The 14,611-nt window shown below is 40.3% G+C and overlaps 1 protein-coding gene across 2 annotated transcripts in view; it reads left to right on the top strand.

Moving 5' to 3' along the window:
- Nucleotides 1–14,611, top strand: part of ABCC4 (ATP binding cassette subfamily C member 4 (PEL blood group)) — a gene marked incomplete at its 5' end in the record, with an annotated part of 152,379 nt that overhangs the window by 103,340 nt on the left and 34,428 nt on the right. For both annotated transcript variants that reach the window (XM_082495573.1, XM_082495574.1), the window contains 5 exons: nt 3,465–3,615; nt 4,254–4,373; nt 9,430–9,540; nt 11,031–11,131; nt 12,841–13,032. In XM_082495573.1, the coding sequence (XP_082351699.1) occupies nt 3,465–3,615; nt 4,254–4,373; nt 9,430–9,540; nt 11,031–11,131; nt 12,841–13,032 (675 nt within the window). The remainder of the gene's footprint in view (nt 1–3,464; nt 3,616–4,253; nt 4,374–9,429; nt 9,541–11,030; nt 11,132–12,840; nt 13,033–14,611) is intronic.

Raw genomic sequence — 14,611 nt, forward strand, 5'->3', positions numbered from 1 at the left:
GTACGCTTGCTCCAGGAAGGCAGGAGATATCTTGAGGAAGAATAGGCCCCAGTGAATGGAGTGACTGACCAAAGCATGAGGGAAATCTGTCAGGACTCTTGCAAGAAAGAGGATGACGCCAACAGAAACAGCACGTGGTTTTCTGTACTCTAGGGATAGAGTATGTGCAGTCAGTGAGTGGGAGATTCTTCTCTCTCTAGGGACACTGAAGCAAATCTGAAGGTGGACATTGGACAATATGGCTGCATGGAGAGGCAAATTAGATTTCTCCATCCAGGCCTTTTCAGTCTTGGTAGCCTGTGCATCTGTTGTCTTTTGTGTAAGGTGGCCTTGTTTCCAATACTGGGCAGATAGCTATAAAATGTAATTAATCAGCTCCTTTTTTTTTTTTAATTTGGCTATTGTTTTATGCACAGTCATTACAGAAGACTTTTAAATGCTAAAATTAAGAAATACAGTCAAAGATGCTGGTTTTATGGGCCATGGGTTTTTGTTTACGTAGGGCAATCTTACCTGCTTAGCCTTTTGATGCAATTTTCAATTGTAAGCTGATTCTGCTAGACAGGGTCTAGATACCCGGTCCTGTGCGTTTCTTGCTGTGCAGACTGAATACCAAGCTCACTGCTCGTCTCCAGAGAGGAGAGCAGTCAGGCTACTCGTGTCATCGTTATTGTCAACCTACCGATCATCTCGGGTCTTCCAGTTTGCACGCAGTGAATCTACTAGAAGTTGGGGCAGTCTCCAGCTGAAGAATCTAGTTGTCCCTTGTGAAACTCGGGAGCTAGAACCTCTGCCTTACCTCACGCAGTAACTACATGATTACAGTCTGCAAATGGTTGTGTCTGACTTTCAGACTACTTCATTAAGAGTTAATTTATATGCAAGTTTGGTTTTCCAAAAAAACAACACACATGACTGATCCACCCTATCATAAATTTTTATAATGATAAGGTGGTGCAGGCTCATCTAGAATTCCTTCCAAAGGCGGTGTCAGATTTTTACTTTAGTCATCCTAACCATCTTTTCCTTCCCTGTATTTTCACCGTAGCAAGGCTTTGTTTACATGAGCTGGATCCTAATACTCCCACTCCCACTGGCACTTTGCAACGTATTGTAGATTATCAGCACTAAAACTTCAGTTTAAACTTGAGTTTAGACTTTTTTTTGTGGTCTTTGTTAAGAAACATTTATTTTCCTCGGAGTTCTTTTCCTTGAAGCAGCTTTCCTCAACGCTTCTCTTTGGGTTTGCGGCTGATGGTGTGAGGAGACAGAAGTACTTCAGAAACTGCTTTTTTGTGACTGTCTAGGAGGTGATGGAGGGAGAAGGGGAAGACAGCAGATGTATAAAGCAGATTTGGGAGCGAGTTGTCAGAATGAAGGAGCAGACTTCAAACTCCATTTGTCGATGAGAAATTAGAAATTAGCTAGCATGCGGATGGCTGACCGGCTTGGCAGAGACAACAAGCAGTACTGGGGAAGACCGTGATCTAGACAGGGAAAATTTGGAGGAGGTCAGGAATCTTTGTTTCCTTTCTTCTCATTCCACAATAAAGATGAAATACACTTACAGGGTTTTAAAGAATGCCGGAGAAGTGGAAGGTAGAGGAGGGCTGACGGCAGCGCTGATGGGGAGGCAGGCTGCTTCGTTTTGTTTTGTGCTGACATAACTGTGTGCATAATTGATCCAAGTGAAATACTGTGCACTCTCACTGCCACGTTACCTCCTCGTGATGAAATCTAGGTAAAATGTTTGCAATCTCCTCTACGTATCTAGAAGGTCAAACGACACGATGCCGTCAACACCTTAACCCACAGATGAGCAGTATAGTGGTAACACAGCTTTCTTCAGAGCTCCTACCCCATATCTACCCTATAGCTATTTTCCTTCATAGATTTATGAGACCCTATAATGTGCTTTCAGGATCTGTGAGATGCAAGGCTGTTACACTGATAAATCATCTATCGTGAGCTAAGATCTTGCCTGGAGCCCAAGGCTGCATTGTGCTGACTCATGCAGTTGCAATGCGTAAGGCGTGTGGGTTTGCTGTTTGGTCAGGTGAAATTAGGGTAAAGTCAGAGAAGCCTCTTGTGCTCAGTTTTGGCTTAAGCGTCTTGGCTGGGGGGGGTGGGGGGTGGGGTGCTACCAGAAGTACAACACGAAATGCAGTGTTTCATAGGCACTTCCATTGAAAGTGTTGGAAAATCCAAGTAGCTCTCTGGTATCTGACCTTAGCTCATGTGTTGCTTAACTTTTCCAACTCAATGCATAGATAAAGGGATGAAAGCCTTTTTGCTGGAAGACACACATTCTCAGGACCCAGTGGTCGCTAGGGCGTCTTTGGCACCTAGAAATGAGGCAGCCACAAAGTTCAGCTGTAATCTACTTGTGCATCGTATGTGATGATGAAAGAAGTGGCCCCTCTACAGTGCATAAAATGGAGACCTTTTAGAAAATATTGTCTTTTCTAGGGAATTTGTTAATTAAAATAATACAGGAATTTGATGTTGAGCTATAATTTCAGTTGTCTGGTTTCAGTACAAGGTGGGTTTCTTTTTGTGTGGTTGTTTGGGGTTTTTTCCCCTTTTTTTAAGGAGCAAGTGAACGCACCCCGATTTCATTATGCCAGGACTCCTGGCATACATACATGCACACACAGCTGGTATTCCGAAATAAATTTGCATGCAGGTAATGCTTTTCATAGTGTATTCAAACTGAAAATATGATCTGAAGTGGTCTTCAGGAAATGTGAGATTTAATTCAGAAACTGTCCTAAGCAACAAAGCTTCATTCCACGTTATATCTTGTTTTCTAAGAGTAAATTCAGGTTTAGTCCCAGCCCATCTCATACTCATACAAGTAAACCTGGTAAAACTATCCTCTTATGACACTTCTTGCAGTGTTATTTGTAACGTTTCCCAAAGCTTACTTTCTCTGATACCGGGTTTTCTTTCTAAATGGAACAAAGTTATTTTTAGGAAAAAGTTACAAGCCTGTGTTGAAAGTCACTTTTCCAACTGTCAAGTCTTTCAGCTGAAAGTTAGTCTTTCAACAGTTTCTTTTTACCTGGAGTGAAAAAACATATCCCTGATTCACCAGGTAGACAACTAATCTTTAATGGACCCAAGCTATTTCATTAATCATCTATTATTTTGTTACAGAAGTCACAGAATAGCACACAAAGTAAGACACTGATGTTCAGTCAACCAGTTTTGTAAAGACGTTTCTTAAAGAACAAATAATGCAGTAGAAAACCATAAATTGCACAATTAGTCAAATTACAATTGTAAATTCTTCAAGTTGCTTAAAAATAGATGTCGCTCATGTTATACAATGCATCCGCTCTTAAATTTGGTAGTTATGTTTAAATATTTAAGTGTTTCAATAGTGTTAAATAGTTTTATACTTGTTCTAAATTAAATTCTTCTGACAAAAAGTTTTTTATTTTATTTCTATTGTGTTGCAGACTCTCCTACAGATTTTTGGTGTGGTGGCTGTGGCTGTGGCAGTTATTCCTTGGATACTCATACCCTTAATTCCACTACTTATTCTTTTCATTTTTCTTCGACGGTATTTCTTAGACACTTCAAGAGATATTAAACGTCTAGAATCCACAAGTATGTAGTTTGGCGGGACTTAATGTTAGTTTGATCCCTGCTTATTATTATGTGAAATGCTAGTATTTTATAGACAATCCATCAAAGATTTTTTTCTTTTGCTATGCAAATAACTTCCTTATTGCCTTGGTTCTCAACTAGTGAATTACATGCTTAACTCCTGTTTTGCATAATGATAAACCTTAGGTATGCCAGTTTAACTATCTCTAAGTAAAGCTAGTTAAGAACATGCTAAGTTGCTGGTCTTTGGGACCTTGCATGCACATACTAATGCTGTTTCTGACCTAATCTGACTCTTGTGTCTGACTTTAGCTTGACTATGATATGAAATATTAAGCATTATGAATAACAAACATGGGTGCCTCGTGTCATTAATAAAGCTCAAAGAATTTCTTCAGTGACAGCTATTGTTAAAAGCATAAGACATTTTTGTATAAATTAATCTGCCTGGCTGTCTGGCTGATTCAAATTGAGTAGGAGGACTTCGGTTAAAGATATCACAGATTTATTCTAAAAGGATGCAGTACAGTAACTTGTATGGTTAAATATAAAGTAGTAGGATTAAAGATTAGTGTGGTACAAAAAGAATTAAATGTTGTCCTTGAGCTATTGCTAAGTTACTCTCATTTCCTTTGTAGCTCGAAGTCCAGTGTTCTCCCACTTGTCGTCATCCCTCCAGGGACTTTGGACGATTCGAGCTTTGAAAGCAGAGGAAAGATTTCAAAAATTATTTGATGCACACCAAGACCTCCACTCAGGTTTGTGATGAATTGACATGAAAAATCAAATACTTTGCTCTGTAGGAGGGAAACATCTTATGCCCTCAGCGACATACGTATAATGTACATTAAAATCAGTAGGAGCTGTGCATTTGTCTCTTTAGGGTAAAATTTTTCTATTAGAACAAAAAAGTTATTATCTGTCTAGATTTTGTGAGTTTACTTTGGGCTGTAATGTAATTTGAGATACCCACGCATATGTTTTAACAATGTGTAGAGATAAACATTAGAAAGTGCACCAGATAAGAATATTTAAAGAATCATTTTTGACATTTCCCTGGATTCCACCATTAGAAAGAAAGAGAGGGGAAAACAAGCTATATTATGAAGCATCTAATATTAAGTAGGGTGCTGGGACTAGGAAGAGATGGTTAATATAAAAATTGTCTTGGAAAAGTTTCATAAATTTTCCTTCTTCTTTACTTTGAGCAGCTTTCAGGGCTCAGATCTAATATATAGTATTAACATGACCAGAAGATGTAAAATATTAGTATTCTGCAAGCATAAGTATTATGATTCAGGTTTGCACTGTGATTCTTTACCTTTTGTCAATTAAATGTTCTCTATTATTATGTTTTTCAAGATGCAGCAGAATACAAGTTTGCAATTTTGTGTTTGTTAGGCAAGAGCTTGAATTTTCTCTGTTGTAAGACATACAAGTATATTCTGTTATTCTTTTTTGTAATTTATAGACTTCGAAGGTTTCAGACCAGACCAGTTGATCTTTTCTGAAATACAGTTATCACAGGCTGTAGAATCGTGCACACTGATCTCCGTGTTTAGCCCAGTTACTTGTGACCGGAAAAACATATCTTCCAGGGAGGCACCTCTAGCTTTGAATTCCCCATTTCTTAATGATTTCAAGTCACTAGTTGTCTGACCAACGCAATTTTACAGTAGCTGATAGCGAGGGAACACGAAGTGGTTTTTTAGGCTTTGTATTAAAAGCAATCTTTAGTCGATAAACTGCATATAAAAGTTTCACTATACAAAGAGGACTGTGACCTTTAAAAGAAATATTTTCTTGTATTTTAAGGGCAGATCTAAGGAACATAAGCATACTATTTTCCAGTCGATTTTATGCATCTCTCTAACAAAACTCTCAGTAACGCCCCTGCTGGGCAGTTCAGGAATGTGCTTTTTGAGATCGAGCTTCAGTGCTTACAGTCGTGCTCTCTTGTGTACCTGAATGCTTCATCTCGCTGTCTTTCCCACCAGAGTATTTGGGGTATACCAGCTTGCTTAGTGTGTGTGGTTTTTGGCTGGGCAGCAAAGGTGGCCAACATCTGGGCTATATTAACAAAAGCACAGCCAGTGGAAGGAGGGAAGTGATTATCCCCCCTCAGCACTTGTTAGCCCACATCTGGACTACTGCATCCAGTTTTGGACCCCCAGATACAGGAAGCACTCTAACAAACTGAACTGAGTTTGGTGGAAGGACCACTAAGTTGGTCAGGGAACAAACAGGAGAGATCTCCCTGTGAGGAGAGGCTGAGGAAAACTGGGCTTGTTCAACTCACGGAAGAGAACGCTTATTGGAGGATTTAATTAGTAGCCTTCCAGTACCTGCAAGGATGTTACCAAAAAAGATCGGCAGGCTCTTCACAGTGGTACATGGTGGAAGGAGCACAAAAATGGGTATAAGCTGAAACAAAAGAGGTTTAACCTAGATACAAGGAAAAACCTTTTCACCATGAGGGCAGTCAGGCTGAGGAACAGGTTGCCCAGAGACGTTGTGCAGGCTCCATCCATGGAGATTTTCAAAACTCGAACTGCATAAAGGATGGAGCAACATGGTCTGATCTCACAGCTGCTCCTGCTTTGAGCAGGAGGTTGAACTAGAGACCTCCTGAGGTTGCTTCTAGCCTGACTGATTCTTTGATACTAAATGTGCGCAAACGATAGCCGATAGAAGAGGATACCTTTCATGCTAGCTCACAAAGTTGGAGTCCTGGGTTCTTAAGTTTCCCAGAGAGTTTTAAATTATTTCTTGCATCGCAGAAGACTCCCAACCAGCAATGGTTTTGTTTAGTGCTTTTGGCTGTAGTGGGATCCTCCTCTCTTTTTAGGGCTGAGCCTGGGAAACAGGACGCTCACTTTGAATCCTCCTTCAGGGATGCCTATGAATTTGATATACAAAGAGTCATAGAATGGTTTAGATTGGAAGGGACATTAAAAATCATCTAGTTCCAACCCCCTGCCATGGGCAGGGACACCTCCCACTAGACCAGGTTGCTCAAAGCCCCATCCATCCTGGCCTTGAACACTTCCAGGGATGCAGCCTCAAGAATTTTTCTGGGCAACCTGTTCTAGTGTCTCACCACCCTCATAGTGAAAAATTTCTTCCTGATATCTAATCTAAATCTCCCCTCTTCCAGTTTGAAACCGTTACCGCCCGTCCTATCGCTACATGCCCTTGTAAAAAGTCCCTCTCCAGCTTTCTGGTAGGCACCCTTTAGATACTGGAAAGTTGCTGTAAGGTCTCCCTGGAGCCTTCTCTTCCCCAGACTGAACAACCCCAGCTCTCTTGGCCTGTCTTCATAGGAGCAGTGCTCCAGCCCTCTGATCGTCTTTGTAGCCCTCCCTCTAGACTCGCTCCAACAAGTCCACATCCTTCTCGTGCTGGGAGCTTCAGAGCTGGACACAGTACTCCAGGTGGGCTCTCACAAGAGCAGAGTAGAGGGGCAGAATCACCTTCCTTGACCTGCTGGCCATGCTTCTTTTGATGCAGCCCAGGATGTGGTTGGCCTTCTGGGCTGCAAGCACGCATTGCTGGGTCATGTTGAGCTTCTCATCCACCAACACCCCCCCCAAGTCCTTCGAAGCAGGGCTGCTCTCAATTCATTCTCTGCCCAGCCTGTATTTGTGCTTGGGATTGCCTCGACCCAGATGCAAGACCTTGCATTTGGCCTTGTGCACCTTCAGGTTTCTTAGATGGTCTTGTACTTGATCTTCACCTACAGTGGGTGGTTCCTCATTCTCCTAGACCCTGCCTTTGCCTTCTGCAACTTGGGCTGTGTGGTTAGAGCCCTTGCCAGTGAAGGCTGAGGCTAAAAAGTCATTGAGTACCTCAGCCTTTTGCATATCCTGGGTGACCAGGTCTCCTGTTTGCTTCCAGAGAGGGCCCACATCTTCCCTAGTCTTCCTTTTATCACTAACATACTTACAGAAGTTTTTCTTGTTGCCCTTGACGTCCCTGGCCAGATTTAATTCTGTCAGGGCTTTAGCTTGCCTAACCTGATCCCTGGCTGCTCGGACAGTTTCTCTGTATACTTCCCAGCTACCTGTCCCTGCTTCCACCCTCTGTAGGATTCCTTTTTGCTTTTGAGTGTGTCCAGGAGCACATTGTTTATGTTAAATAATCTTTAGATAAAAACATCTAAAAGGTATGCTGAGGTTTGACCAAACCTAAGTTTCCTTCCTGCCAGTGCAACACCTCTTTAAGCAAACTCATGAGTCATCAGAAGTTACATCATGATGAGTCTTTTTTTAGTCCCCACGAATGCCGTATTCCTGCATGCCCAGTGACCCTGGTTACAAAGGGAGGTTGCAGAATGACCTGTCTCAAGCTGACAGTTCAGTGCACCTTGCTGGACAACAGGATCAATGGAGCAAAACTTTGGAGTTGAAAAATCTGTAGCCCAAGTCTCCCATTTTCTGGTCTTACAACTACACTGTTGCACCAAAAATGACCTTCCATGTCACCATTAGCTCTGTTTCCAGGGCCCCTCAGCTCCTGGGATTCAGGGGTACCTAAATTGTCACAATGCGTTCCATTTCTGGAACTAGGTTTACGACTTGATGTGGCGCTCTTTTCTGCATATATCATTCCATGTGCTTAGGTGTATGACTGTCCCCTCCACCACAACAGATGTCTTTTGTTTAATGAAACCAGTGGTCAGGCATATGCAGTTAGAGTTGATGTAAATGGGACTAAGAGGTTACCAGGTCTGGACCTTACTTGGCTGCCTCTTGTCGTCTTCATTCTTTCCCTCCACTGCCCTCCCAGAGTTACTCCCCTCTTGCACTTCAGTTTGAATTATTGATTTGATCACTCTGTAATCTGGCTATCCAGAATGATCTGTCTTAAAAACAGACTTACTTCCTCCCTTTTTTGTATAAAAGAGAGGTTGGGTTTTTTTCAGTTTGAATCTTCCCCAGCACTGGGCTAAGGAACAGTGAAGCAGTTGAAACAGCACTGATCTTTAGCATAGAGTAATGACAGCCAATGCGGAAAGGATTGGAATGGTAACCTTCTGCTGTGACTTGGTAGCAGCTGGAATAATTCATCTGACTGCAGCCTAAGCAATAAATAATGCCATACTTTGTTATGGCTACTTGACTTCTGGTTTTGGCCCTGAATTCAAACATTGTGCCTTCTGTATTACAATGTCTTTTGCTGTGGTCTCCTGTATCTTGTACTGTGGCAGATCTATCTGGGATGTAATTTAGCACCAAATTGTGGACACCTGGATGTAAGTGCCTGGTGGAGATGTCCACCTGTGAGCTTCTCCAAAAGCAGAGATGGGGGTTTAGTCAATTGAATAGCTCTGTAGCTCCACTGGCTGTATTGAGTAGCTCCTATGGGAGCTAAACTGGCTGCAGCTGCCTTCTAAAGACTTGGCTCGGACAGTTGTGTTGTGATGTGTTCTAGCTAAAAGCTTGTAGACTTTAGTCCAGCTACAGCAAATGTAGTTGTACTTCTGCTTTTTTGTACAAGACTCCTGAGTCCACTAGAGTTAAAGGCTTCCATTTTAAATAAACGGACCATGCTTCAGGGCTTGAGTGTTTTTCTTTTTTCTTCCTATTACTGTTTGTTACACTAATTGTGATTACTATTAGTGTGAAAACTAGGTTAGGCCACTTTGGGAAAACTGGACAATATTCCGATCATCATCAGTCCATACAGATGTGCACTTAAAGACGGCAATGTTTTTTTTAACAACTTACAATATCAACATTAATTTAATAATAATTATACAGCTTAGTTTTCTAATAATCCACTGGTCTTATGTCTTTGTAAAATACACTTTAGAGGCCTGGTTTCTATTTTTGACGACCTCGAGGTGGTTTGCTGTACGTCTGGATGCCATCTGTGCCATTTTTGTTATAGTGGTTGCTTTTGGTTCCCCGCTTCTTGCCAACAGTAAGTACAGATGTTAGAAAAAGTTCACCCAGTAATTACCATGTATAGTAATGTCTAATTCTTTTTCATAGTTTGCTGTTTCTAATTGTTTAAGGACTGTAATTAAGTTAAGTGTTTCTTTCTAGATCATGATCTCTTCCTCGGTCTGGGGCATGGGGGCTCTATCTGCTTTCCTGCAAATCCTGGAGGCAGTTCAGACATCTTCCGGGCTTAGGCATGCATCTACCATCATCCCCAAATGTGCAAACAAACTTGCAGATCTGTAATCTTCACTGTTGAGATTCTGGCTTTCAGAGCAATAACAACAAATAAATCTTTTTCTTTTTCCTCAGCTTTGCCTTTCTTTTGGGGGCCTACAGGGCTTTGCTTTTCATACTGAAACGCCCACAGAGCTGCTTCTTAACAACTTTTTTCCTTTCTATGCATGGCACAGTAGACCAAAAGGCAAGCTAAAATTCCTAGGGATACTTTCCTAATATCTTGGATCAGCAGGATAGGCCAGTTCCAGAAAGAAAATCGCCTCGTAATAATACATTTTATGTTCACTGTCACTCATGAACTGTCATTACTGTATGCATCATCCAGGATGTAATTGGGTTAGATGTACTAGAATGAGATAGTCATCTAAAATACGAAGGAAGAAGTAATTATCTTGGACACGAAAATTAGTGCTAATTTGCTGGTTTTGTTTCTTTTCTTTTTCCTTTGGATAAGTTCTGTATATGCCTGTGTGTGTTAAAATTTGAACGCTCTGTGCTGCTCAGCACTGAAAATTTTGAGCTAGGTTTGATGTTATTAGAATGCAAAAAGACAAGTCAAAACAATGGTCCTGAATCTTTCCTTGCCTCTGGATAAGGAGTAGCTCTCTTGAAGTCAGTAGAGCTATGCTAGGGTAAAGTTCAAGTAAGTCAGAGGACAATCATGCTTAATATTGGGGCAGACAGAATTAATTTATTTTGTGAGAGTAGACCCACTGAACACAATAAGTGCTTATAGAAACAGGGGAAGAAATACTCTGTCCCGTTATTTTATCTGATTGCTTACAAGAGTTGATGTAAATGTTTGTATCTTATTTTGAAGTCGGTTTACGCTCATTTTTTGCTTAGGTTTACAGGCTGATCTAATTCCCTTAGAAAAAAAGTGAAAAGTTACTAATGCTTAGCCAGATAGGGATGACTCTAACAATCTATGTAAGTATCGCTTTGAGACTGGACCTCAGTTTTTAGATAAAACGCCAGGCCAGTGAGTATTGGGATTAACTTTTCAAATATACAGACAATTTCCAAAACGTATCCCCCCCAAAAAATGGCAGCAAGTAGCTGTTCTGCCTGGAGCTACTCATTGCACAGATGGCACGTATGGTGTAACCAAACAAAATTCTGGCTGTAATGCTTCCATCATGTACGTAACCTCATGAAAGTGAAGTTAACTAGGATTTTGTGTAGTTACCAATGTACCTATTTTGTTCTCTTTTTTTCTTTGTTTTGCAGCTTTGAATGCGGGGCAGGTTGGTTTGGCACTATCCTACGCAATCACCCTCATGGGAACATTCCAGTGGGGTGTTAGGCAAAGTGCTGAAGTTGAAAACCTGGTAACCTTTTTTCTTCCTTTTCACTTCTTGGTTCCTTTTTGTGGTTGTGACACAAGGCCTTAAGGATGGTATTCTTCTGAATTAACTTCTGAATTAATACCTTAGCAAGCTATTGAGGCACCACTTACAGGCCATAAAGAAAAATAGGGTCTTCTAGGGTATAATTTGTCTGACTGATTTTGAATGTCTGTTGAGATGAATTGTGGCCAGTGAATGTCCCTCTCCATTCATAGTAAGGGAGGCTTTATAATCTCCCTTTACAGCAGAAAGGAGACTGTCTAGTTACAGTGTGGACAATTGCATTGCAACTCGCTAAAATTACAAGAAATTAATCCCTCTCTATAAGTAATATTTTTTAAAATTATTCTTTTAGATTTTGGAATTTTTATTTAGTATTATTTATTATCGCATTTTAAAATTTGATTTATATCCATCATAGCATTTTTTAGGGTCCTGTTAATCCATTGTAAAGGCTTATATCTTAATAATTTGTTGTAAGTTAACAAATATTTGAAAGTACTCATTTATATGCAGCTGAGAGGATTGTGCGTTTCCCAAAATAAGTGAAGTAAAATGTCTTCCACCAATTTTCAATATTTACTAGCATGTTCTAGTTTGCCTATTCCTTAAGTTAATATACAAGAAAAGAGACTGTAAAAAGAACATACTGATCATAAACCTGGGGGTTTTTGTGTTGCATGGACAACTGAAGATTACTTGTAATTATGATTTGCTGACCGTAGTCTAGGGAAATATATGTACCCCTTTTGTAGAAGTTACAAAGGCCTGTTTAATAACAGATAAAATTAATAATATTTTGAGATTTGCATTTTTATTTTTTGTCTAGCACATTGCTTCTTCAAAGCATTTCTTGAGACAGTGGTGACCACTAAATAAAATTAATTGTATTGAGAAGATACATGGGTGAGGATGCACACCAGAGCCTGAACAGAACTTCTATTATTTGCCCAAGGGGGGAAAAAGCGTCTAGAGCGCTCAACTTTTTTCTCTTCCTTCCCCTAAGATTAGAGGCATCAGCAAATAATGTAGTTTCTTTCATATCTGGCATAAAATACACAGGAAAACAAGTGTTATTGCATATAAGTCACCAGTAATATGGTGGCAGCTATCTTGCATTATGGAGTTGCTTGTGACAAACATATTTAAAAGATTTGCTGGGGGTGGGCGCAGTGGTAATGATAAGGACAAAAATGGAACGATGAAGCCAGTAACTTGATGCTAGTAGCTATCGGGTGTGTGCCTGTACCTCATATGGCAGTTTCATTTCTAGCTTTTTCTTCCCAACGCACAATGTAATGCTGACATCTTAGCCAAGACTGACAGAGAACTCTCATAGCTTAAATTTCATAATACTTATGCACGTACTTAGATTTGTAATTAATCCCACTGATCAGAAATGAATGCATATGTATGGATTTATGTATCATGATACAGATTTGGGTCCATAGCAGGACATGAGATGCATCCTTTCCACTTTTTCAGTTGTATAATGTAATCATAGGATGGTACCAAATACTCTTATCTGTGCTTAAAAGAAAAACTCTGGAATAATTTTCATTGAATCTTTATAGTAAAAATACACACACACACACACACACACACACAGAGTGTTTGCAATATATGCAGTAAGCTGAAATTTTATATATATATATACACCCCCCCACACATGTCTTCTTTCCTCCCCTTAGATGATATCAGTAGAAAGAGTAATGGAATACACAGAACTTGAAAAAGAAGCTCCTTGGGAGACCAACAAGCATCCACCACCTGAATGGCCAAGCCAAGGAATGATAGCATTTGAAAATGTTAACTTCACTTACAGTCTAGATGGACCTTTGGTGTTAAGACATTTGTCTGTTGTAATTAAACCAAAAGAAAAGGTATGTATATGGCTGTCTTTGGCCGTTCACAGAAATTAAGCAAAGATGATAAGTTGACAAGAAGCTGTGTGATAAAAATACACTATAAAATATATGGATGGTAGGAAATTAGTAAGTGTTCTTTTAAAAAATAAGCCCTAGTTGTATTTAATAGCAACATTTGGAGCTTACTTATTTCCTGTAGGTGTAGCATAAATGTGTCTGGGAACGTGACATTTTTATCTGTCAAAACAAAGGGTTAAATATATTTGATAATTTCCTGATAAAATTTGAGTTTCATCAGAAAGCGACAGACATTCAAAATACAGACTAAGCCCCAAATTTTTGTTCAAATCCAAAGCAAGTGGAGCTGCATTAGGAAATTGAGGATTCAGTAGAAGGAATGGAAATGGAGTGAAGGGTGTCAACACACAAGGTGAGCAGAGACAATTGAAAAGAGGGAATGTGCACAGAGCCCCGAATGGAAGAGAGAAGAAAGAAATACAAATCAGTTGCATAAGTTTAGAATTGGGGATTTTATTTCAGTTCCTTTCGGCTACCAATCCAATTAACTGTTGCCATTAATTAGATTGGTAGCCAAAAGAAACGTAGAAATAAAACTCTCCCTCCTCTGCAAATTTGACTCTTCCTCCCCAATTTTGACACCATCCCAATTGAAAGAGTGCTACAGGGAAGGTCTCCCCCACAGACAAAATTAAATTAGAGCCCTGCAGTGTTAATTCGTGCTTTGCTACATATCAAATGCACGTGTACTTTTTTGATTAGGATATCTTCCCTAGGAGGCTGGTTCAACTCTCTACAATCCTTGCCCTGGCCTCATTTGTAACATGCTTTTCCATTCAGTTCCAAACCTGTTTCGTTGCTCAAGTGGACCTTTTTAATAACATGCATGTTACCAGAATTCAACCCAACTTTGCTGCATGGAGATGATCTCATGGAATTAGGTATGGGTGAGTTAAAAATGGTGTTTAAGAAGAAGAGCAAAAGGGGTATTTATCTGCTCTCTACTTTTCTTGCCTATGGGCCATCTCTTTAGCTGTTATATATCACTCCCATGTAATAGCAGACAAGAAGATTTACATTTCTTAGTGAGAGACAGAAATAAAATAAAATAAAATAAAAAACGGAAGCAGGAGATATTAGCAGTGTATGACTCGGTCCTTGGTGGGGACAGGAGAGGGAGGGATGACTGGGGGTATTTATTTTTGCTGAGTGGTTATGCTGTGGTTTTGTCATCCTGAAGTGAATTTGCCCAGCTTGAAACTATTTCCAAGAACTTCATGTTTGTTTTCTATGATGTTTTGCACAATACTGCAGTAGACTGCCACTGCGTAAAATAAATCTCCCAAGCATCTGTGCCCCTTATATTGGTTTTAATTATGGAGCAGTGTCTCTTCAGAACCAGGTTTCCGGATCCGCTGGGGGTTCTGCCCATGTAGCTGTCAGTGAGAGCCCTCATGCCTGCTCATCCCCCTGGCTCCCACAGGCAGGATGAATGAGTTTAAACTTCTGCTGTGCTTGCAGGGGTTTTTTTGTGGCCACCCCGGTGCCCAGTTTGGGAAGTTGTAGGTACAGTAAG

Source organism: Vanellus vanellus, assembly GCF_965231255.1.
Source record: "Vanellus vanellus genome assembly, chromosome: 1".
Classification (NCBI taxonomy): domain Eukaryota; kingdom Metazoa; phylum Chordata; class Aves; order Charadriiformes; family Charadriidae; genus Vanellus; species Vanellus vanellus.